The following is a 23339-nucleotide window of genomic DNA, read 5'->3' as shown; positions in this document are numbered from 1 at the left end:
GCAGGACCCCAGCAGCAGGCCCTCCCACAGCACTGTGCTGGACACGCCCAAAGTACATGTTTTTAAATATACTTTTATAAGCAGGAGGAGGCAGGATATGGGAGGTTAAAGCCTAAGGCTGTGCCGTAAGACTTCCAAGTTCATGTTCTGTGCCTGTCTCCTCTACTCCTTCCAATCTTCTAACCATACCAGACTTTTAAAGGGCATTAGGATTTTGTTCCTATAAAGCCTCTTTTTACACGTTGCAAGCAGATGGCTGATATTCAATGATGATTATGGTAGTATTAATGTTCACAATACTCATTCTTCCAGGGAAATATAGATCTTATAACTTTATTCATAGAAAACCAAATGGAATCAGAGAGATTTTATATTTTGGTACAGTGGTACAGCAGGTAGGGCACTTTCCTTGCGTGTGGTCAACCCAGGTTTAATCCCTGATACCCCATATGGTTCCTCTGAACCTGCCAGGAATGACCCCTGAGCACAAAGCCAGAAGTAAGCCCTGACCACTGCTAAATGTGATTCCAAAACAAAATCTTTAGACACTCAGGATTTATTATTAACTTTGCTCCAATGGATTAGGCATTTGAGGTTGAGAAATGAGTCGAAACTCCCAGAGTTAGAGTCGTAGTTCTTCCATACCCACTTACTTACAAATGATTTGGGTTTTTTTGTGCTATTTTTATAACTAGCATAAAACCTTGTATACTTTTGAAATGTATATGTGTTGATTTGCTACCTTTTGTATTGCAATAGGACTTCTGTAGTAACATGGGTTGATACCATTATCATGGTCACATAATTATTTTTCAAAAGGATTGAGAACAATGAATATCTAATCTCTTAGCAACTCTGAAATTAACAGCACAGTGTCATCGACTTAATCACTATATTGGGCATCAGATCTCCAAAAAGTGTTTTATTCATTAGTTGCAAATCTGTACCCTTTTAAGGAATATCACCTTGAATCCCTGGGTTCCTGCCCATCATACTACTCTCTGTCTTTTTAAGGTCAGAATGCTGGGTCAAGATAATATTACTTCTGAGAAAGATTTTACATTTCCCTCTGCTCTCTTGACATCAGCCTGCTCTCCAAGTCTTCACACTCATAAATCCCACCAGGGGCTTTATCTCAAGGTTATTGAATCCAGATTCCAACCCACTGGTCAGGTCATGGGATATGTTACATGGTAGAATTTTTCATTTTAACGCAAGACATTTAAAATAGCCCGCAAAAAATAGGTCTTAGTTTTCCAGCTGGAAAAAGTAAGATAAATCAAAAGATATCTAAATGGTGCTGGAATTCTTTTCCTTTCCGTCCCATTTCTAGATGATACAGACAGACTAAAATGACTATAAAAGGGATACTGGTGAATAACAGGTTTTCCTTTGTCATCATATAGTTAAATGGTTTTAGCAGATTTTTCTTTATCTTCAAATTGTTTCTTAGGGTGTATAATATTATTTCAAAATAGCTATCTCTGATCTTTTCTTGCCTTTTCTTTTTATAATATGCCAATTAGAGAATAAAAAGAATAAGCCAGTAGTAGTTTTAGTGAGAAGATGAAGCCCCCACCTCATCTTTTGAAAGAAATATTATCTCTTTTCAAATCGGCCTTTCCTTATTAAAGATTAATAGACAGACTCAATAACCTTGACCTCCTTATGCAATGGAGAAACTGAAAATCAGAATCAACAGGCCTGGGTTGATATATAACAAATGAGCACAAAGGACTGAGATTTGAGAAATCTTTCATTTTCACTTGCTAAAAACGATTTTAGTCAGAATTCCAGTTAAGAGCATTGGTGACAAAAATTAATCAGAGGTGTCCATAGAGCAGATTGAGAGGGCACTAGGTTGAATTGTGTCTGATGACTCAGTCCCACTCCTCTCTTCTGTCACACAGGAAAATCATGGCCCAAAAACCCATGATGAAACTTGTTTGGTGTTGATCAATGAGATTATTCATGGCCCCAGTGATGATAATAAGACTTGGGGGATTTTCTTTTGACTCCCTACTCATCTTAGTGTCAGGGCTTGCACAGATTGTTTTAATTATAAATGGAGTTAACAATTCTGGTCTTTAATCTCTAAAACCTGTATTCATATCTTTTTTCATTAGCAATGACATAATTGCACCTTACTACTGTAAAGTGTAGGAATAAAATCCTAGGCATACTTGGTTTTTAAACAATGCTTTTAAGAAAATAGATATCTGGGTCCATCTCCCAGAAGCCCCCTTATTCACCTAATGAAAATGTGAGGTCACCAAGATATTAAAAATGTCATTCATTTTATCAACTTAATATCCACTTCAGAAATACATTCCTTGCATACAGAAAGAATTTCTTTGAGTTTTAATTCTCTTCTTAAATGCGAGTTTCATAAGTGGCATTGGGACATGGGTCATTATTTTGGACACATTTGCTAGCTGTCAGTGCTTCCTGTCTTAACTCCTGACCACAGCCACTCCCAGGCCATATATTGCAAACCCTGATTTGGGTTCAACCTAGGATAAGAGCTGGAGACTTTTTGGAGTCAGTGAAGGATCAAGAAAAAAAAAGTTTCTTTGAGGCCAGAGTGATAGTACGGCAAGTAGGGCATTTGCCTTGCACACAGCCAACCCAGGTTTGATCCCCAGTATCCCATATGGTTCCCTGAGCACTGTCAGGAGGAATTCCTGAGTTCAGAGCCAGGAGTAACCCCTGAACATCCCCAAAAAGCCAGAAAAAGAAAAGAAAAAGAAATGCTTCATCAAGTAGTTAAAGTATTTGGTTTTGTTTAGCTGGTTGCTTTGGGTTATACTATGTTCAGGGCTTATATACTGATTGTGCTCAGGGCTTACTCCTGGCTTTTTGCTCAGGGCTTACTCCTGGCTCTGTGCGCTGGGATCACTCCTGATAATACTGAGAGGATCAGTTGTAATGCTGGTGCTGGGGGATCAAACCAGAGCTAGCCACGTACAAGGCAAGCAACTTTAACCCTGAATAATCTCTCCAATCTTAGGTTAGGTCTCTATAATGTTGATTTCAGAAGTACAAAGGATCAAGGGCTGAAGAGAGGGCAGCACTTGCCTTGCATGTGACCACCCTGAATTCAGTCCTCAGCATCCCATATGGTACCCTGAGCACTACCAGGAGTGATTCCTGCATGCAGATCCAGGAGTAACCCCTGTGTATCGGTGTCACCTCCAAACAAAAAAGGACTAAAGTACAAAGTGCTCAAATTTTGTGCCTTCCAAGAAAGTGGGGAGTAAGGCAAAGTGACAAATGCCTCCTTTCTTGAGAGAACCTTAAGCTATGCCTTATTCTACCACTGAGGGAGAAAAAGCTGTTACTGCTGTACCACCCCCATTTCTATTACTGACACCACCACCTTCCACCATTGCCCTTAACATCATCACATTCTCACCATCTCTGCCATGCCCATCTCCACCTCCACCACTGCTGTCATCACCAACTCCATTACCAGCAGCAGCAGCAGCAGAATTAACTAAATAATTCCCAAAAGCCAGGCATGGTGTCTATCGTTCCCCTGAATTGTATAAATTCCCATAAAATCTTCTGTCACAGCTACCATTATTAGCCTCATTCTATATACAGGAAAAATGCTAACTTTGAGATGTCAGATTGCTACAACCAAGGTCAATATCTTATAAGTAGTTTGTTGGTCATGTATCACCTGTTTTCTTTATACTAGATCCCTCAACCTCTTGACCCTTCCCCAAAGGGGCATAAATATTTCTCTGACCTGCTCACTTATGGGTTAAAGTTCCTTGGAAATTAAGAAATAGAGTAGTGAAGGTAGTAATAAAGGAAGAGAAAAGCATAATCTGAACCTTTTCATTAAAAAGAAGAATTCTTTATATCCAAGGTAAAACCTTGACGGTGAATTTCTGGTTGTGGGATGTGTTTAAGTATACTCAAAAATATAACTGATGGGGGGCTGGAGAGATTGTACAGTGGATAGGGCACTTAAATTGCATGCACCTGACCCAGGTTTGATCCCCAGCATCTCACATGGTTCCTGAAGCACAGCCAGGAGTAATTCCTATGCGCAGAGTCAGGAACAATTCCTTAGCATTGCTAGGTTTGACCTCCCTCCCTGTCCCCATCTCCCAACCCCCAGCTCCACCAAAAAAGTCGCAACCTGCATTAGAAACACAGGTAAGGGCCAAGCAACAGCATGGCAGGTAGGGTGCTTGACTTGCATGCTGCTAGCCCTGGTTCAATCCCCAGAAATCTATATGGTCTCCTGAGCCCTGCCAGGAGTGAATCCCTGAGCACAGAGCCAGGAATAAGCCTTGAGCATGGCGAGGTGTGCATGGCCCAAAAAACAAAAACCAAAAAGGATCATAATTCCAATATTCATGCATCATAGAACTTTCCTCCTGAATAAACACACTGAAGGAAAGAAGGTAAAGGAAGGTAAAGGATGGTTTTAATATAAATATTTAATGATATATATGTATGTATAAATACTCTATATAAATGGATCCCTCCCTCTGTTTATGTGGGGTCCTCGCCAACAATAAAGAATTATGTTAGAGTGGTGGAGGTGTGGTGGGATGAATACAAAGACTACTACACAAGCTATCCCGAGTTGAAGGCATTAGCCTATGGGGATATTTTGGAGCTGAGAAATTTCGGGAAGATCATAACTGCAAAAGCTTCAAATGGTTCATGGAAGAAATAGCTTATGATATCACCTCTACCCTTTGCCCCCCAAAAATGTTGACTGAGGAGAAATCAGAGGCTCTGAAACTGCTTACTGCATTGATAGTATGGGGAAAACTAACGGAGGCTTTATGGAGCTCAGACCCTGCCATCGGATGGAAGGAAATCAGCTATTCTGAATCAATGAAGCTAATCAACTCATGCAGTATGACCAGTGTTTGACCATTGGGCCGGATGGGTCAAAAATCATGATTACACACTGTAGTCTAAATGAATTCAAGGAATGGCAGTATTTCAAGTGCCTGTTCAGATTCATTCACATCCTTACTGGAAGGTGCCTAGATCGCTCCAACGTCCTCCATCAAGTTTTCATCTCTAGTTGCGACGACAGTAAAACGAGTGAGAAGTGGGAAATTAATAACATCCATGGCATTTAGGAAGAACAGAAAGAGCAACACCTACCTGCTGACCCGCACAGGACTGACCCCCGCCTGAAATCTGCTGCAATCCTCCTTGCCTCTGTACAGTTCCACACTCACAACCTCCCGATCGGTCTGAAGGACATTGATAAACTGTGATGTTACAATAATAATGTTATCATCTGCAGTTACTGTTTACAAAACTGCTTTTTACCTTAAACTTTGTAGATGTTTACATCTTTTTGTGTTTCATCTTAAGATGCTGTTGGTAATTTGTGCATTTGGCTCTGTTTTATTAGGAACAGGGTTAAATCATTGTCTTCTTCGGGATTACACTCAGGGGTCTGAAAGGGAGTTTGATTTTTTTTTTAAACACACTTGAAGAAAAAAAAAAAAGGTTGGATGAACCAGATGTCATGTATAACTTTGTGATTACCAACGTGTTGTGTCTCTTAGTTAATTTGACATCAGTTTCAGAGCACTGCCCCAGGTTTTCAGCTGTGGTGGCCTTTCTTCACAGTCATGCTGCTTTTTTGAAAAGAGAATTTCAACACAGTTAGTGCCTCTTTCATTTCTCAGTATAGATTTCAAGAGCTTTTGATGCAATTTCTAGGTGGTTTTAATGGAGTCGTCAACTGTATGAGAAATACTTTGATTTACTCAGACATGAATACTTATATGCTACCATTTGTTCTGACGTTGAATGTTGTATGGGTTGAAAAAAATATGACAACGGAGACCATCCAAAGGCTTATTCCAGAGGGCTTGAAAATGATGTGACATTAATTCCCTTACTTGCTGGCATTCCCAATCCCCTCAGCTGATACCAGTCCCTAAAATAATAAAGTGATTCATCACCTAGAGAAAAATTGTCCACTCTACTTGGGATCTATTTTTCCTCAATACCTATCAAAGGACTGAAGCGATAGCACAGCAGGTAGGGCATTTGCTTTGCACGTGGCTGACCCGGTTTTGATTTCTCCATCCCTCTTGGAGAGCCTGGCAAGCTACCAAGAGTATCCCACCTGCACGGCAGAGCCTGGCAAGCTGCCTGTGGTGTATTCGATATGCCAAAAACAGTAACAACAAGTCTCACAATGGAGACGTTACTGGTGCCTGCTCAAGCAAATCAATGAGCAATGGGACAAAAGTGCTACAGTGCTATATAAATGGACAAATCTGATGCTCTTCCCATCTAACTACACTTCTCCCCCATGCAGAGATTCGGCTATGGAGGCTGGGTGCAGCTGGAACACCACCGTAAGGTGAGTCTCTCCCAAAGCCCTGGGTGCTTATAGCCAGACAGCTGAGCCTTGAGACTCTTCTGCAGGCCAACTTCTGGGCAGCTTGAAGCTGCTGCCTCCTTTGACTCAGTAGCGGGCCAGGGGGTCTGCTGAGATTTCTCATGATCTATAGGGGAAAAAAGGAGCAACTTCAAAAAACAGTATTTAGGACGATAAAATTGGAATTAGAGAATCCATTAAGGTATCTTTATTTTTGTCCTAGAACCAATTTTAACATTTATTACTCTGCCTCAAGGAGCAGCCTGGCCTTCTCCAGAGGTTACTGCAGTATATTAAGGCCAAGAAAATAAGTGGAATGCTTTTTGTTGGAGCACAAGCTAGAGAAATTAAAGAAGGGAGACAAAAGGAAGAAGTCATTATTATTAAGGGTTGAGTGTCACAAGAGAAAGAAGGCTTGGGGCAAAGCAACCTGCAAATAATGAGGCCAGAGAGGGAGCTGGGTGCCAAGGGATGCACAGAGATCCTGTTTGACTTCATTTTCATATGTCTTTGTGGAATTCAAATGGAACACAGATATGGCTAACGTAGACTTTGAAGGACTACTGGTTGGGAGGAAATAGTTGCCAAGTACAGGGGGAAACAATGCCATGTGGTAAACAGAGAGATACCTCTGTGCCACCTGCTGAGGTCTAGAGTTTGAGCAGAGAGGAGCCTGAGAAGAAATAAATAGAAGACAAGGAGCAAATGTGAGGAGATATCATTTGTAAGCCCAGAACTCAACACTTGACCATGATTGACATCAGCATTTCTCAAATTTGGTAACCAGATCAATGTTGTTAGGCTTTACCTGGAAATGTGACAAAAATGCAAATTCCAGGGCCTTAGCCCAGACCTACTGTAGAAGCAACCATAAGGGTTGGAACAGCAATCTGTATTTTGCTCAACCTCAAAGTATTCAGAAAATCAATTTGCGGAACCACTGCTCATAATATGCACTCACACACACTGATTTCTATTGGCATCTTTTTTTATGCCCTGTCACCAGCCCCTGCCCTCATGGCACTTAAATTCTAGGGAGAGAGAAACAAACATGATCATTGCAGAAAATGGAATTTCAAAAACAGTGCTATATTAGAAATGACTTGGCAAGGTTCATGGGTAGCCTCTCAAGGGCGCTATCTGACACATGGAGGGTGGAAAGCAACAGCTCGGAACTGTGTTGCCGGCTGAGGGAATCGTTGTTCAAAGGATTCCAGGTGTGAAAAATCTATGTCTAAGGAACAGAAATGGGCTTAGGAAGCTAATGTGAAGAGCAGGAAGGCATGCCCAGTTTATATAGGGCCCAAGTTTGATACATAACATCACATAACCTCCCAGGCACTAACCAGGGCTGCCCAGCCTGGTGGTTCTTGGCATGCTGGGGAGGTCCACAAGTGAAACAAAACTAAAGGAGACCAATGTGTTGAGATGCCCAAGTGTTCTTTGCTACTCCCCTGTAACTCCATTGAAGTTGAAAATACCGTAAGTTGGAATACTAGGCAGCTGTTAGGAGAGATGAAGTCATGAAATTTGCTTATAAATGGATAGGCATGGAGAGGATCATGCTAAGTGAAATGAGTCAGAAAGAGAGGGACAGACATAGAGGGACTACACTCATTTGTGGAGTATAGAATAATATCACGTGAGGCTGACACACCCAAGGACAGTAGATACAAGGGCCAGGAGGATTGCCCCATAGCTGGAAGACTGCTTCATGAGCAAAGGGGAGAAGGCAGATGGAATAGAGAAGGGATCACTAAGAAAATAATGGCTGGAGGAACCAGTCGGGATGGGAGATGCATGCCGAAAGTAGATAAAGGACCAAACATGATGACCTCTCAGTGTCTATGTTGCAAGCCATAATACCCAAAAGTAGAGAGAGAGTATAGGGAATATTGTCTGCCATGGAGGCAGGGGGAGGGTGGGAACGGAGGGGGGTTTATCCAGGATATCGGTGGTGGGGAATGTGCACTGGTGGAGGGATGGGTATTTGATCATTGTGTGATTGTAACCCAAATATGAGAGCTTATAACTATCTCATGGTGAATCAATAAAATTTTAAAAAGAAATTTTAAAAAAATTTTTAAAAGAAAATAATTTAAGTTGAAAAGTGTGTATTACACTCCACTGTCAAATATGAGAGCTTCGCCTAGTCTACATCAGACATGCTCAGAACACCTCTATTCGCCTACAGTCAAGCAAATGTCTTGTGTTTTTAATCCTAAAAGTAACTGTTTCTGCTTTCTCTTACCAGAAGGAGAGGCAGATGGGCATTTGGTTGACACTGTGGCATGGGAATGGCCCCAAACTGCTCACAACCCTGTATACTATAGAGGACTGGCTCTTCATACCCATAGTCAGGGGATGCTGGGAGCTGCCTCTGGCCAGCATCCTTAAAGGGGTGGCTGAAAGTGCTGGCATATTCCAGACTCTGAGTCTAATCCCCAGCCCCAGGTGGCCCCTTTGAGCACAGCTGCACCAGGTTCCAGCCCTGAACTGTCAGGCTCCCACCATCCAGAACAGCATTGCTGCCCTCCCTGCAACTCCCACCTCTGGATGTGGGCCAGATTTAAAAAAAAAAAAAAAAAAAAAAAAAAAAAGCACTGTATCACTGTCATCCTATTGTTCATCAATTTGCTCGAGTGGGCACCAGTAACGTCTTCGTTGTGAGACTTGTTATTACTGTTTTTGGCATTTCAAATACACCACGGGTAGCTTGCCAGGCCCTGCTGTGTGGGCGGGATACTCTCGGTAGCTTGCCGGGCTCTCTGAGAGGGACAAAGGAATCTAATCCAGGCCATGTGCAAGGCAAATGCCGTACCTGCTGTTCTATTGCTCCAGTCCAAAATAATAATAATAATAATAATAATAAGTCAGTTAACCTGTTACTCACCTGGGAAGATCAAAATCCAAAGCATGATCCGTACTAACTTCCTATCACTTCTCTGCCATCTCAAAGTGGAATCCCTGTAAACTGGGAACCATCTATAGTGATGGGGAGAAAAGGCAAGTAAGGGAGGTCAGATCATGGAAGAGCATGGAGAACAAGCTAAAGAATCTCAGCTTTACTCCTGACACAATGCAAATTCTCTGGAAGTTTATCAGGGCTTTAAAAAGTTCCTGTGGTTGCTCAGTGCAGAACACATAGAGGCTGGCAAGAGTTTGGAGTGCTAGGAAGACGCTGGAAAGATGGGCAGACGCCTCATCTGACAGGGCCGTGGAGATGGATTTTGGCCTTTATTCTTGATTCTGAAAGCATTGGGGAGTGTGTTATAAACATCAGGCTCTAGGGCACCTTCACCAAGGAGGACTCACAAAGTGCCAGTCTAAACTAGTGCCCTGTAAAAGCAGTAGGGATCTGGTGTTCTGAGCTGGCCTTGAGGATCAAGAGAGAAGACTATGGTTGAGAGACAGTACAGAGGGTCAGATACTTGCCTTATAGACAGTAAATTTGGAGCCAATCCCAAAAACCACATGATTCTCTGGACCCCACAAGGAGTGATCCCTGAGCACAGATTCAGGAGTAAGCCCTAAGCACCACCAGGTGTGACACCACCCCCCCAAAAAAAAACAACCAAAAAAACAAAAACAGCCAATAGGAAGGAAGTTAATCACAAGGCTACTTACTGGGAAGGCCCACATGGCAGTGGCCTGTGATTTACTTTCCTCTTTAATTAACATCCCAGGCAGCATTTTCCAGTGCTGACTCTGGATTTGAATGGCTTTCATTTCACTTTGCTTTTGTATCAAGAGACTGCCTCAATTTAATCAGCATTTCTCTAAAGGAAAATGTAAGATACTTCCAGCTATATCTACCCGCCTATGCATTTTCAACAAAATTGGATACAATAGTGATCTTATAGAACAAAACAGTGACATCCTCCTCCCTCTCTCTCAAAAACAAAATAAAGCAAAACAAAACAGAACTAAATCTGTGTTTTTCATAATTACAGTCATCAAGGATTACAGTCACTGGAAAACAAAATGCAAATGTTAAAACATGCTAATTAGACAAAGAGCCATGAGACCTGGGGGTTATAATTTCTTGACAATCTCCTACATTCTTCAGTGAACAAATAATTTCTGCATCCTCTGATTGGTTTGCTTCACACATTCCTTTTCACCTAGAGGTCTTTCAAAATAATTGATCTGTTTGTCCCGTGGATTTTCAATATTCTTAGCATGAATTGAAGGGCTTTAAACTAAAAAAGATGGTAAAACCTTGCTAAGAGTTGAAAAAGCAGGGCTGGAGAGAATGCAGAGGTAAGGTGCTTGCCTTACAAGCAGCCACCCTTTGTTCAAATTCCCAGCACCACACATGGTTCACTAATTCTTCCAGGAGTCACTCCTGAGCACAGAGCCAAGAATAACCCCTGAGCACTGCAAGGTGTGGCCCAAACCTCCCATGACCTCCATCCTAACAACGTTCCAAATAATTTTTTTTAAAGAGGAGATAGTTCAACAGGCTGGAATGCATGCCACGTTTCCTGAGAATTACTCAGAGACAGACATTAGTATGTGGGAGGTTTATCTGGAAGTATCTTAGAATGGAAACCAGTAGAGGGAAGAGAAGGAAGCAGAACTTAACAAAGGCCACTGTCACTTCTTTTATTTTGGGGGTCACATCTGAAGCATAGAAGCCTCCAGGGTCACACCCAATGGGACCACACCCAAGGGTTTTTGAGGGCCGTGTGGTACAAAGGATTGAAGTTATGAACTCACACAGGTGAGGTGTGTGCCTTCCCACTTGAACAACATCCTGGCCCTGAAGTGACGGGTAACACAGAGCTGTGATTTACTCTCAGCAGAGGCCTCTGCAGACAAGGAGCTTTCCTGAAACTAATCCTCAGAATCATCCCAATCAGGGCCTGGGGAGAAGAGTACAAAGGAAACGAGTCTTTATGCTTTCATGTCAGTCAGTCTTCGGCAGTGGACTATCAGTGGAGCAGGACTTGGTAGGAGGTGGCTCTCCTCAGCCAAGGAAGTCCCCAGAGGGCCTTTGTCAAAGACTGAAAACCACTGTTTATTCCTGAAGGGTTGTCTACTTGGCTCATCATACCTTCCTGTCTAAGCACCATACCTTAGAAAACATTTCCTCAAAGGCCTCATTCGATGGTTAGAATCTGAGGTTCTGATGTATTAAGTATTCAACCCAGATCCCCTGACCACATAAATATCCAGATTTCCTTGTTACCACATCCATTGGACTCCCTAAACAAATATTGAAAAGATATTTGAAATGGATTATCTGGTTGGGAACTGAAGGTTCTGAGGTGGGAACTGAAGGAGATTCTCAAACTCTGAGGGACTCAAGCAGCAGGCTTGTAAAATAATCAATCAAAATGTGAGATGTTTAGACAAGGACAAAGTCCGAGTTTATTAGAGGGCACTGGGCTGAGGGACACAGTGGAGACTCCAGAGGGAGGAGCTGTCATGTCGAGCACAGACACTGGAGCCCCGATTCCCCAAAGCACTGTTTGCTTTCTTTTGAGGGAAAGGATGGCTTATACCTGGCTGTACTTGAGGTAGACTCTAGGCTCTGGGCTCAGGGATCACTCTTGGCAGTACTCAGGGAATCATATGTGGTTTTGTGAATCAAACTGGAATCTGCCCACATGCAAAGCAAGCACCCTACCCACTCTTCTGTCTCTCCAGACCTCAAAGGAGCTTTTTGGGTAGAGGCTAGGAAAGACATACTGATGTTTTACTGACATAACCCTGGGAACCAGCGTTGAGCTTGGCAGAGAGTGAGTGTAGCTGGAGAGCTAAGGTGCAGTTTGAATAGACGGGAACACATTGCACAGAATGTACGGGCACTTGTGGATGGTCATAACTGATTGTTTTCACTGACAGTTTTTTGACAAAAATTGCAGCAAACAGACCAGAAATTTTTCCATGGGAGTTAGGTTGGGCCATTTCAGGAATAATTGGTTACAGAATTCTCCCTCTCTCTCTCTCTCTCTCTCTCTCTCTCTTACTCCCTCTCACTCTTTTTCTTTCTCTTTCTTTCTTCCTCTCTTCCTTCCTCTCTCTCTACCTTTTTTTTTCTTTCTCTCTTTTTTTTGGGGGTCACACCTGGCAATGTTCAGGGGTTAGTCCTGGCTCTGCACTCAGGAATTATTCCTGGTGGTGCTCAGGGGACCATATGGGATGCTGGGAATTGAACCCCAGCAAGGCAAACGCCCTACACACTGTGCTATCACTCCAGCCCCACTCTTTCTTTCTTTCTTTCTTTCTTTCTTTCTTTCTTTCTTTCTTTCTTTCTTTCTTTCTTTCTTTCTTTCTTTCTTTCTTTCTTTTATTTATTAAAAAAAAGGGACTGGAGAGATAGCTCAATTTGTAGAAGGCATGTCTAGAATGTGTGGGCCCCTAATTCAATCCTCAGAACCATCTGGCTTCCTCCCCCACTTCTCAGCACAGCTGGGTGTGGTCCCCAAACTAAAAAGAATAATTATTTCTGGGTTAAATAAATGAAAATAGTTTATCCTTATGACTTATCATTGATTACTTTTAAGATCTTGATTGACTCAGGGAAAATATGAGATTTTTAAGATGTTGTTATGCAGAAAGAAAATATGAAAAATAAATTTACTTCACTTGAAAGCAAATTGCTCCCCTAAAGTGACTGTTAATTTTTGTACTAAGTTAGCATTATTAGTTAGAATGCATTTTTAATTTTTGTTTTCTAGTAGACAAAAAAATATTACCTACTAGATAGACACCGATTACTAAAGCTTCTGATTTCTTTTTTCTCAAGAGGATATACATTTGCAAGACCATTGGTGGTAACAGAACCACTAAGAAATCAAAATCTTTGCTAATGTTTCTATTTGTCACTCAGAAACATTTATCTAATAAGGCCATGTTTTACTAAAAACAAGATCTGGGTTGATATTGAACTCTACATTACACAGTACCTGTTCAGGCACTACATTACAGGCACTCCCTGTTCCTCTTCAGGATCAGGCACTTAACCCCTGAGACGCATGATCCCGGCAGTGGCAAATGTTAGCCCCTGAGATGTATGAGCAGAAACTGGTTCATTACAGTGATGCCAGGTACCAAAATTCAGGCTAAATAAAACAGCAAATAGGGAGCCTGTTATAGGAGCACAGCTGTTCTGGTAATTTTCACTCAGAAGGAGTTCCTCCGACAATTGCTGTCATGCATTTGCCTTACCTGGGATCCATTACGAGAAATGTGTGTGTGATTCTCCTGGCATGCAATGAAAGTAATGATTCCAGAATACCAGATTCTTTAGGAAATCAGTTACTGAACTTTACCTACTAGATAGACACCAGTTACCAGCTATCATTCAAGTAGGTAGAAAATGATTTCATAGCCTCCCCCCCCTCTGTCTCTCTCTCTCTGGGATGGCAAGAGAGATGGTGGTTGGTATCGTATCTGGTGGTGCTCAGGGACCATGTCTTACCACAATAGAACCTGGGCTTCCTATATACAAGACATGCAATCCAGCCCTTGAACTATTTCCTGGCCCCTAAACCTGGATTCCAATCCAATGAAGTTTATAGCATCATACCTCATTGGTCAATGCAAAAATTGAGAGGACTTACTTATTCCCGCTTCAACATGCTCTGCATACTCACGTGCTGTAACACGTGCATCTCAGAAACCAAATGTCTGCATTTGTAGTGCCAGTCATTGACTGAATATGCCCTCCGGCCTCTACAAACATTCTGTTATTGACTCTTCTGCATCACCCAGTATTTTTTAGTTGTGAACAACAGCCTCTATTTTAGTTTAATTAGAAAAGTAGCTCGCAGACATCCTGGAAGGGCCAAAAATCAAGTTCAGGGGCTGTGCCAATAGATACTTGCCCATTCCTCTCTGAGGGCCTGCTCCAGGGAAAACACAGCCACTGCCACTCAGGTCTCAAACGGGAATCTCCAGCTGATGCACAGAGATGGAGAAAAGCATTATTATTTCTGACCCAGTCATGTCTGATGCCCTTGCTAAAAAAAAAAAAAAAGTGTCTCCTACACAGTTCCTGTCTCACAGCACTCCTATATCAGTCACATTTAGGGGTCTCTGATTGGCAGAGCTTGAAGCTCATGCCAGTGCCCTCACTGCAAGGGAAGCCGGAAAAGAGAATTCTAGATTCTCTTGGGGAATGGGGAATCCTAACGTGAACATTTCTTTATGTAAGGAAAGTGTTTCTATAATGCTCAGAGGACACAGCAGGGCAAATATAAAACTCCACATTCTGTAGAGAGGTTAAAATTTGAGGCTTAGATTCAGGAGAACTGTTACTTAGCCAATTTTACTGCAAAAAAATATTCAGTGCAATTTAAACCCAGGTATTTTGTAATGTAAAACCATGCTCTTCACCACTCTACTTTACTGGGTCTATTTGGAGATTTTGCATTCCTGTTTGAGAACAAAAGAAAAATAAATCTTTTTTGTGAACCTAAAGTTTGTTCTTTTCTCTCTTGCTACCATCCCTCTCCCCTCTCTTCTTTTCCAAAGGGAAAGACAAATTCTTATATTCTGTTTCATTTTTGTTTCTTGAAGGGCTCTCCCGCAATTCTGGGAGCTACCAAATCTATACCTAGCTGTGCAACAGAGGTAATGAGGTGCTAGAGACCAAATCTGGGGGACCTATTCATGCCAGGCCTGCACTCGTGGCCCTTGAGCTATCATCTCAGTCTCTCTTGTATTCTATTCATTTAACATCAGTCATAACTCTTGGTTGTAAGCAATAGAAGCCAACAACAGTTAGCTTAAACAGAAAAGGAATTGTTAGGGTGCTTGACTCAGTAGTAGAAAGATACATGTCCTGGGTTCAACCCCAATCACTCAAAAAACTACTTTCATCAGAAATATTTTTTAAATACTTTAATCGGAGGCCAGAACAATAGTATAGTGGATAAGGCATTTGCCTTGCACACAGCCAACCCAGGCTCAACCCCCAGCATCCTATTTGGTCCTCTTAGCACAGTCAGGAGTAATTCCTGAGCATAGAACCCGGAGTAATCCCTGAGCATCACCAGGTGTGACCCAAAAGGAAAAAAAAAAAAACAAAACAGAAAATGACTTTATTCAGAAAGGGAATTTGCTGAAAGTATTTTCAGTTCCATAAAATTACCACAGATGTAGGGAAACACTCATAAATTCAGCAGAAATGGAGTGACTAAGTTATAGCTAAACTTTAGCCAGGCTGCTGGAACAGCCCAGTTAAGGAACAGCTGCTTGACAGCTGGACCCTGGGGGCTGCCAGCAACTACACTGCCATGGACACAGCATACAGCCCATGCAGAAATGGCTGGAGACCAAATCAGATGTTCCTGTGTTTCTGCATCACTTGCTTTTGACACCAAATCAAGCATTAGTTCAATAAGCTTGCCGTGAAGAGAGCAGGCATGGGAACATTCAGACATCTAGAGGTACATTGGACTCTGCATTCCCCAAGACTCTGATGGACGACACCAGCCCAAGAGGGTAACCCGGAAGCTAGCAGATCAGCCTAGGACAGAAACCGAGCAAATGCATTCTGCTCTCCTGATGTCAGACTTGCTGTACTTGGGGACAGACACTTGTCACAATTTCACAGGTCATGTGCCCACTGTCCTGTCCCCAGTCAATGAGAATGAGAACCTGGATCTAAGTCTTCTGCATGTGTATGAGATGTGAATAAGCTGGTAGACTTGAAGGTTCAAAGAGGTCAGTCTTCCAATATGGACAGTCCTTCAAAAACTAGAAATTGAGCTTCCATATGACCCCGCAATATCACTTCTGGGAATATATCCTGAGGATGCAAAAGAGCACAGTAAAAATGACATCTGTACCTATATATTCATTGCAGCGCTGTTCACAATAGCCAAAATATGGAAACAACCCGAGTGCCCTAAAACAGATGACTGGTTAAAGAAATTTGGTACATCTACACAATGGAATACTATGCAGCTGTTAGGAGAGATGAAGTCATGAAATTTGCTTATAAATGAAGAGTATCATGCTAAGTTAAATGAGTCAGAAAGAGAGGGACAGACATAGAGGGACTGCACTCATTTGTGGAATGTAGGATAGCATCACATGAGGTTGACACCCAAGGACGGTAGATACAAGGGCCAGGGGAATTGCCCCATAGCTGGAAGACTGCTTCATGAGGGGCTGGAGCGATAGCACAGCGGGTAGGGTGTTTGCCTTGCACGCGGCCGACCCGGGTTCTAATCCCAGCATCCCATATGGTCCCCTGAGCACCGCCAGGGGTAATTCCTGAGTGAAGAGCCAGGAGTAACCCCTGTGCATCGCCGGGTGTGACCCAAAAACCAAAAAAAAAAAAAAAGACTGCTTCATGAGCGGAGGGGAGAAGGCAGATGGAATAGAGAAGGGATCACTAGGAAAATGATAGCTGGAGGAACCAGTTGGGATGGGAGATGCATGCCGAAAGTAGATAATGGACCAAACATGATGACTTCTCAGTGTCTGTGTTGCAAGTTATAATGCCCAAAAGTAGAGAGAGAGTATGGGAAATATTGTCTGCCTTAGAGGCAGGGGGAGGGTGGGGAAGGGGGGGTATACCCGGGATATTGGTGCTGGGGAATGTGCACTGGTGGCGGGATGGGTGTTTGATCATTGTGAGATTGTAACCCAATCATGAGAGCTTATAACTATCTCATGGTGATTCAATAAAATTTAAGAAATTAAAAAAAAAACTAAAAAAAAAAAGAGGTCAGTCTTCATGGACCTGGAGCATGGCTGGGTGACCAGAAGTGACTGCCTTTTATTTTATTTTTTTTTTAAATTTAAATTTTATTGAATCATCATGTGGAGGGTTACAAAGTTCTCAGGATTATGTCAGTTATACAGTACTCAAACACCCTTCCCTTCACCCGTGCCCATATTCCATCACCAACCACCCCATTATACCTCCCTTCTCCTCCCGCCCCCCCAGCCCCCACCCTTGTAAGTGATAAGTTTCACTTCGTTTACACTTTATCTTGGTTACAGTCCATGTTTCAACACATAATTCACTATTGTTGCTAGGGTTTCCCCCCAAATAGAGAAGACAGTCCCACTGTCAAGGAAGCATTTGATGGCTCTCCATTGCTGAGAATGTAGAGATATTAAGTCCCGCTGTTTGTTACATAACTTTTCTATTTTTTCCCCCCCTCGTCCCACGCCACCGAGATCACGCCTGTTTAGTAATCACCACGCTGCCTGACAAAGGGAAAACAAACCAAAAGAGATGGTTATTTCTCGTCATCAGCCGGCGTGGGGCTCTGGCTTAGTTGATAGTCTGGTAGAATGTCTGCAAGCGGTTTCTGGAACCAAAAGTAATACGCTGGTATCAGCCCCGGCTCAAGATTCCACCAGCGTCCCGCTGTTCCATGTACATAATAATTTATTCCCTTGTATCCGATTCCCACGCCACCAGGTCCGTGTCAGCTTAATGGACATCATACTATGGTTAACGCCACGCCGCGTTTCTTCCCGAGAAAGAAGGATATTTCTTCTCAGCCGGCGTGGGGATATGGCTTAGTTCAGTCTATAAAGATGGCTACCACTTTGGTGGCCTTCAATATTTCAGCAAAAGACTTACTATTCTTGTTAGGATTTCCCACCAAAGTCCGACCCGTTAAAAGGGAACCATTTCATATTGGTGATGATTAAATGACAATAGGTTGCGCGGCCATGGCAGCAGCCTCGCGGCTTTGAATTTCTGTATAAAGTCCAGGGAAAGTACAGCCAGAAATTACACGTCGCTACAAACTTTAACCCTATTATGGTCCCCCCAAAGTCCAACCCATTACAAAGGAACCATTTCATATTGCTGATGATTAGATGACATTAGGCTGCCGCGGCCGCGCGGTTTTGGATTTCTATATAAAGTCCAGGGAAAATTCTGCCTAAAATTCTATCGCTACAATCTTTTACTCTTCAACAAAAAACTTAGTACTATTGTTTGGAGTTTCCCCCCACGTTAAGCCCTGCCAAAAAGGAACATTTACACGTTGCTGACAATCAAGAGATATTAGGTCGCTCGGCTGCGATCCATGTGTTAGATCCATGGTGCTTGCTGGGAATCACATTCTTTCGCTTGTGATCCTTGCCAATATATTCTGCATGTGGTGCTCACCAGGGGATACACCTCTTATTTATAGTGCTCATGCCCACCTGGCTATGCACCAGAGGTATAGGTGTGAGAGGTTCTAGACAGCAGATCTTTGTGACAGCAGCCGCGCGGTTTTGGATTTCTATATGAAGTCCAAGGAAAATTCTTTTGGTAATTGCATCACTCGCTGGCAGCGCCTGGGCCAGAAGATCCCAGCACACAGTTTGGAGGCATTTTGGGGGCGCCGCTTGTGGCCAAAGTGGTTCAGTTGCCTCCGGGGTTGATCTCGCGCGGGGCCGCAAAGGAGCGTCCCCACATGGCTCTGTGCTTAAATGTCGGCTGGCACAGGGCGGATCCGGGAGTCCCGCCCATCGGATATCCCGGGCTTCCTGTAGAGTCTAAAAACCGGCTATAGCCTCGCTGCGTTCAAAAAGAAAGAGTTGAGAGAGAAAAGAGCATACCCTGCCGGCAGCGCCTGGGCCAGAAGCTCCCAGCACACAGTTTGGAGGCATTTTGGGGGCGCCGCTCGTGTCCAAAGTGGTTCAGTTGCCTCCGGGGTCGATCTCGCGCGGGGCCGCAAAGGCGTGACTGCCTTTTAATCGTGAGGCCACGAGTTAGATCCATGTGTCACTCACATGCTCCAAGCACCCCAAAGATCTGCTGTCTAGAACCTCTCACACCTATACCTCTGGTGCATAGCCAGGTGGGCATGAGCACTATAAATAAGAGGTGTATCCCCTGGTGAGCACCACATGCAGAATATATTGGCAAGGATCACAAGCGAAAGAATGTGATTCCCAGCAAGCACCACAAGCAAGTGGTTGTGGCAACAAATCAAAAATGAAGGGAAGGAAAGGAAAAAAAAAAGTGATTGTCAGTTTTCATGGAAAGCGGAGGAAAGTCTTGTCCATGTACCCGAAGGATGGAGAAAGAAGATGTGATGTATCCAGGTCTGGTTGCAAATTATGAACAAGCCAAGAGGGCATAAATTAAGGCAGAGTTTCCAGTCTACTTACAGGGTAGCAATAACAACTTGGATACTTTGGAACTTCAAATAGAGAGTGATGAAATCCAGAAAACAAATGTTGCAGGTATGTCTTATGGAACCCTAAACATTTGTCATATTGGCTTTAACTTAAGCTTAACTCAGATAAACTTAAACTTGCCCTAAGATTGGCCTTAATTTCTAGCACTCAAAATAAATGTGGTTCCTGCTGAGAACCTCAGATGGACCTGAGCTGGCTTTGTGCCACTCTGGCTGCAAAGTGGGCGAGCCCAAGGGACTTAAAAATTACATTGGTTCAAGGGCAACAATGTCTTAGTAACATTGAGATGCACCTAACTAAAAGAAGATGCCATTTCTTACTCCTCCATAACCCAAAAGGATCCTCTGGGGGTGAGGTGAACTAAAACAGACTGTCCTTTAGTTGGAAAATATAACCAAATGCTCCCTGGGAAAAGCCACTTTGTTCTAATTTAACTAAATCTCTTTCTCTTCTATGAAGCAAGATGGTCTAGAAAGATAGTACAGGGCTCAAGGCATTTGCCTTGAATGAATTTCATAACCAACATGCATATCAGTCCCCAAATACCACCAGGAGTGATCCCTGAGCACCTCCAGATATGGCTCAAACCATACCACATATACACACACCCCAAAAGAGGTTGGATTAGATGATATAATCCAGGTCTAAATGTTGCAGATCTAGAGTTTTCTAAATGCTGAGGCATCCTGAGTCACTGTAGTCCCAGTAAGTCATGAGATCTTGACCTTGTCTGTGCCAACAAACCAACCCCTTATCCCCCATCCCAGAGCACAGCCTTTCTCTCCAAGCCAAATGAAGCCAGTAAGATATTTTAAATTCTATCTAATAAACAGATTTTATACTTTGGGGAGAATTAAGTAAACCTTCCTATAAGTGTTAAGGGGAAAATGCCTCCCCAAGCACATAGGTTCATCTGATTAAGCTTAGGTCACAATTTACGGATGGGAATTTTCTGCCACAGGGAGAAGCAAAGATGCTGAAAGATGGAAAGGTCTTCAGAGTGATCCAAGAGAACTGCTGGGACCCACAAGTCCGTCTTAGAGAAATGGACCAAACAGGTACTTGCCCTCAGAAATGCTTTAGACACACTTCTTTCTGGAGTCGCGGTGGTGTATCCTTTTTCTTCCTTCACTTTATGGGATTGTTTTTTAACTTTAGGGGATCTCTTTTTCATTTAGGACATGTGAGAGTAGAAATCTTTTCCATTTCATTACAAAACTATTTGACTTTAACAAAAGAGAAAATAAAGAAGTGCTCCCAACTGTTACATGGGGTATAAAGGCAGCACTGGGCCAGAGAGATGTAGAGACAAGGTGTTTTCCTTGTATGAAATTGACCCCAGATCAATTCCTAAACTTTTCTTCAACAGGCCAGTCTACAGCTCTCCTGAGGAAGGGCAGCTTCTCTAACAAAGTTTTCACAATATGGATTTCTGTTTTTAAAATTAAGTATTACCTGCTTTAACTTAAAATGCTGTATCATCAATAAGATTATAGTAGTATTTTATTATTTTTATAAGATTTTAATTAAGATGCATTTACTTATGGTAGGGTCAATTACTACAGAAAAAAATTAAAACTCATAGGTGAATGACACCATTGTCTTCTTAGTGAGATTTGGGATCCAATTTTCTTTTTTTAAAAAAATTTTTATTGAATCACCATGTGAAAAGTTACAAAGCTTTCAGGCTTAAGTCTCAGTCATACAATGATCAAATATCCATCCCTTCACCAGTGCACATGGGGTTCTCCACCACTAAGAACCCCAATATACCCCTACTCCCCCCACTCCCACCTCTGTGGCTGATGATTTTCACTTTACTTTCTCTTTACTTTGATTACATTCAATATTTCAACAGAAAACTCACTATTATTATTTGGAATTTCCCCCCAACAATCAGACCTGCCGAAAAGGCATCATTTGATTATTTGTTTTCCATTGCTAGAATTAAGAGCCCATGAGGTCACGCGGCCGCAACAGTGGCCAAATGGTTTTGGATTTCTGGTATTTAACAATAAAGTCCAGGTAAATGTCTGCCGGAAATTGCATCACTGCAAGATCGTACCTCTGTTTAGTGGGCCTTATAAAATGGCGGTTGTAAAAAACACTGGTGAAGGGATGGTTGTTTCAGCATTGTATGACTAAGACTTAAGCCTGAAAGCATTGTAATTTTCCACATGGTGATTCAATAAAATAAAATTCTTATTAAAAATAATAATAATAAAAATTAAAATATATTTTCTGTAAAAAAAAAAGAGAACAGATGTCCAGGAGGAAAATATCATGTAGAGTCAAATGACTCCCAGGTTACAAAAGCATAGCATTTGCTAAGTCTTCCTGTGTCCATACAAAAAGGACATTGCTCTGAATAAACTATGCAAAGGACTCAAGGAGAAGAGAAAAACAATATTTACAAGTCAACAGAACATTAAGAAGTTACAAATAAACACAGAGAAATGGGAGCACTGTGATGGGAGTAACCCAATAAACCTAAACTATCAGAGGCTATGTTATCCTACAGGTGGTCGCCACGCCACCGGGGAAAGGAAAGGCCGAGAGAGAAAACCCTTTCCCCTCCCAGGGAGGCATGGGGCCGTAGTTTAGTTCACAGTCTAGAGGCATTTTTGCAAGAAGCCGCTGGGTGCCTGCCGAAAGTAGTTAGTTGGCTCCCGGATCATGGGCGTTCAGGAAAGAAAGAGCCGTTCGTGTGCGGCCGTTCGGGGTCACATCTCTCTTTTTTTCTCTTATTCACAGAACACACCCCCAACACACAAGATAGAAATGAGAGAAGTTGACATTCTCAGAGGGAAGGCTCTTAGTTTTTCCCCTTTGAGGATGCTGCTTGCCTTAGGCTTGTGATAAACGGCTTTGACTATATTGAGGAAGTTCCCTTCTATACCCATTTTGGCGAGAGTTTTCATCATAAACGGGTGCTGGATCTTGTCAAATGCTTTCTCTGCATCTATTGATATGATTATATGATTTTTATCTTTTCTTTTGTTGATATGCAAAGCAGAGAAAGATCAAAATAATAAGATAATGAGAAGATCTATCGGTAAGAATCCTCAACAAGGTTGAGTTACCATGGAAACTAGTTCTGGAGCAGACCCAGAGGGGTCAGAATTGATGAGGGAGCCAGACCTGGAGAGGGCTGGGTGGGAGTTCAGTGCTGTCGCATGCTCCAGTGGCATCCAGGGGAGAGTTTCACATTTTGCCCCTTCTCAACATCCCTTTGTCGTTGGCCTTTTCCCTATCATCTCCTTGTATCTGGGTGGCGGGGGGTGGGGGGGTAGAGAATAAGTGATTGACTCAGAACCACACAGTCAGCAGCGCTTGTGCCATAGCTTAGGTTGTCCCCTCATTCCACCACAAAAGCTTCTTTCAAGGGTCTCTCAGAATAAGAATCACCTGGCATGCTTATTTCAAACTGTTTTCCCTGACCCGAGACAGAGCTCAAGCAGCCATGTGCATGCTTTGATGAGAGAGACCTGGGCTCAACTGGAGGCACCACGTAGTTCCCTGAGCACTCAGGAGTGACCCTCAAGTATTTAACCAGGAATAGCAAAGCCCCCAACCCCACAACTCTTTGGAAACATTTTTTTTTTGCTTTTTTGGGGTCACACCCAGCGATGCACAGGGGTTAATCCTGGCTCTGCACTCAAGGAATTACTCCTGGCAGTGCTTGAGGGACCGTATAGGATGCTGGGATTCGAACCTGGGTCGGCCGTGTGCAAAGCAAATGCCCTCCCTGCTGTGCTATTGCTCCAGCCCCTAGAAACACGTTTAATACTCTTGAGTCCCATCCACTGAATCAAATTTTCTAAAGGAGGTTTTA

The 23339-nt window shown here is 42.7% G+C and overlaps 1 protein-coding gene across 1 annotated transcript in view; it reads left to right on the top strand.

The window, feature by feature from the left end:
- The window catches only part of ACMSD (aminocarboxymuconate semialdehyde decarboxylase), a 93422-nt gene that overhangs the window by 6220 nt on the left and 63863 nt on the right, over positions 1-23339 (top strand). Inside the window, exons 2-3 of the mRNA XM_004616499.2 lie at positions 6320-6364; positions 20466-20562. Of these exons, the coding sequence (XP_004616556.1) occupies positions 6320-6364; positions 20466-20562 (142 nt within the window). The remainder of the gene's footprint in view (positions 1-6319; positions 6365-20465; positions 20563-23339) is intronic.

Source organism: Sorex araneus, chromosome X, assembly GCF_027595985.1.
Source record: "Sorex araneus isolate mSorAra2 chromosome X, mSorAra2.pri, whole genome shotgun sequence".
Lineage (NCBI taxonomy): Eukaryota > Metazoa > Chordata > Mammalia > Eulipotyphla > Soricidae > Sorex > Sorex araneus.
This window is presented reverse-complemented; position numbering and strand designations above follow the sequence as displayed.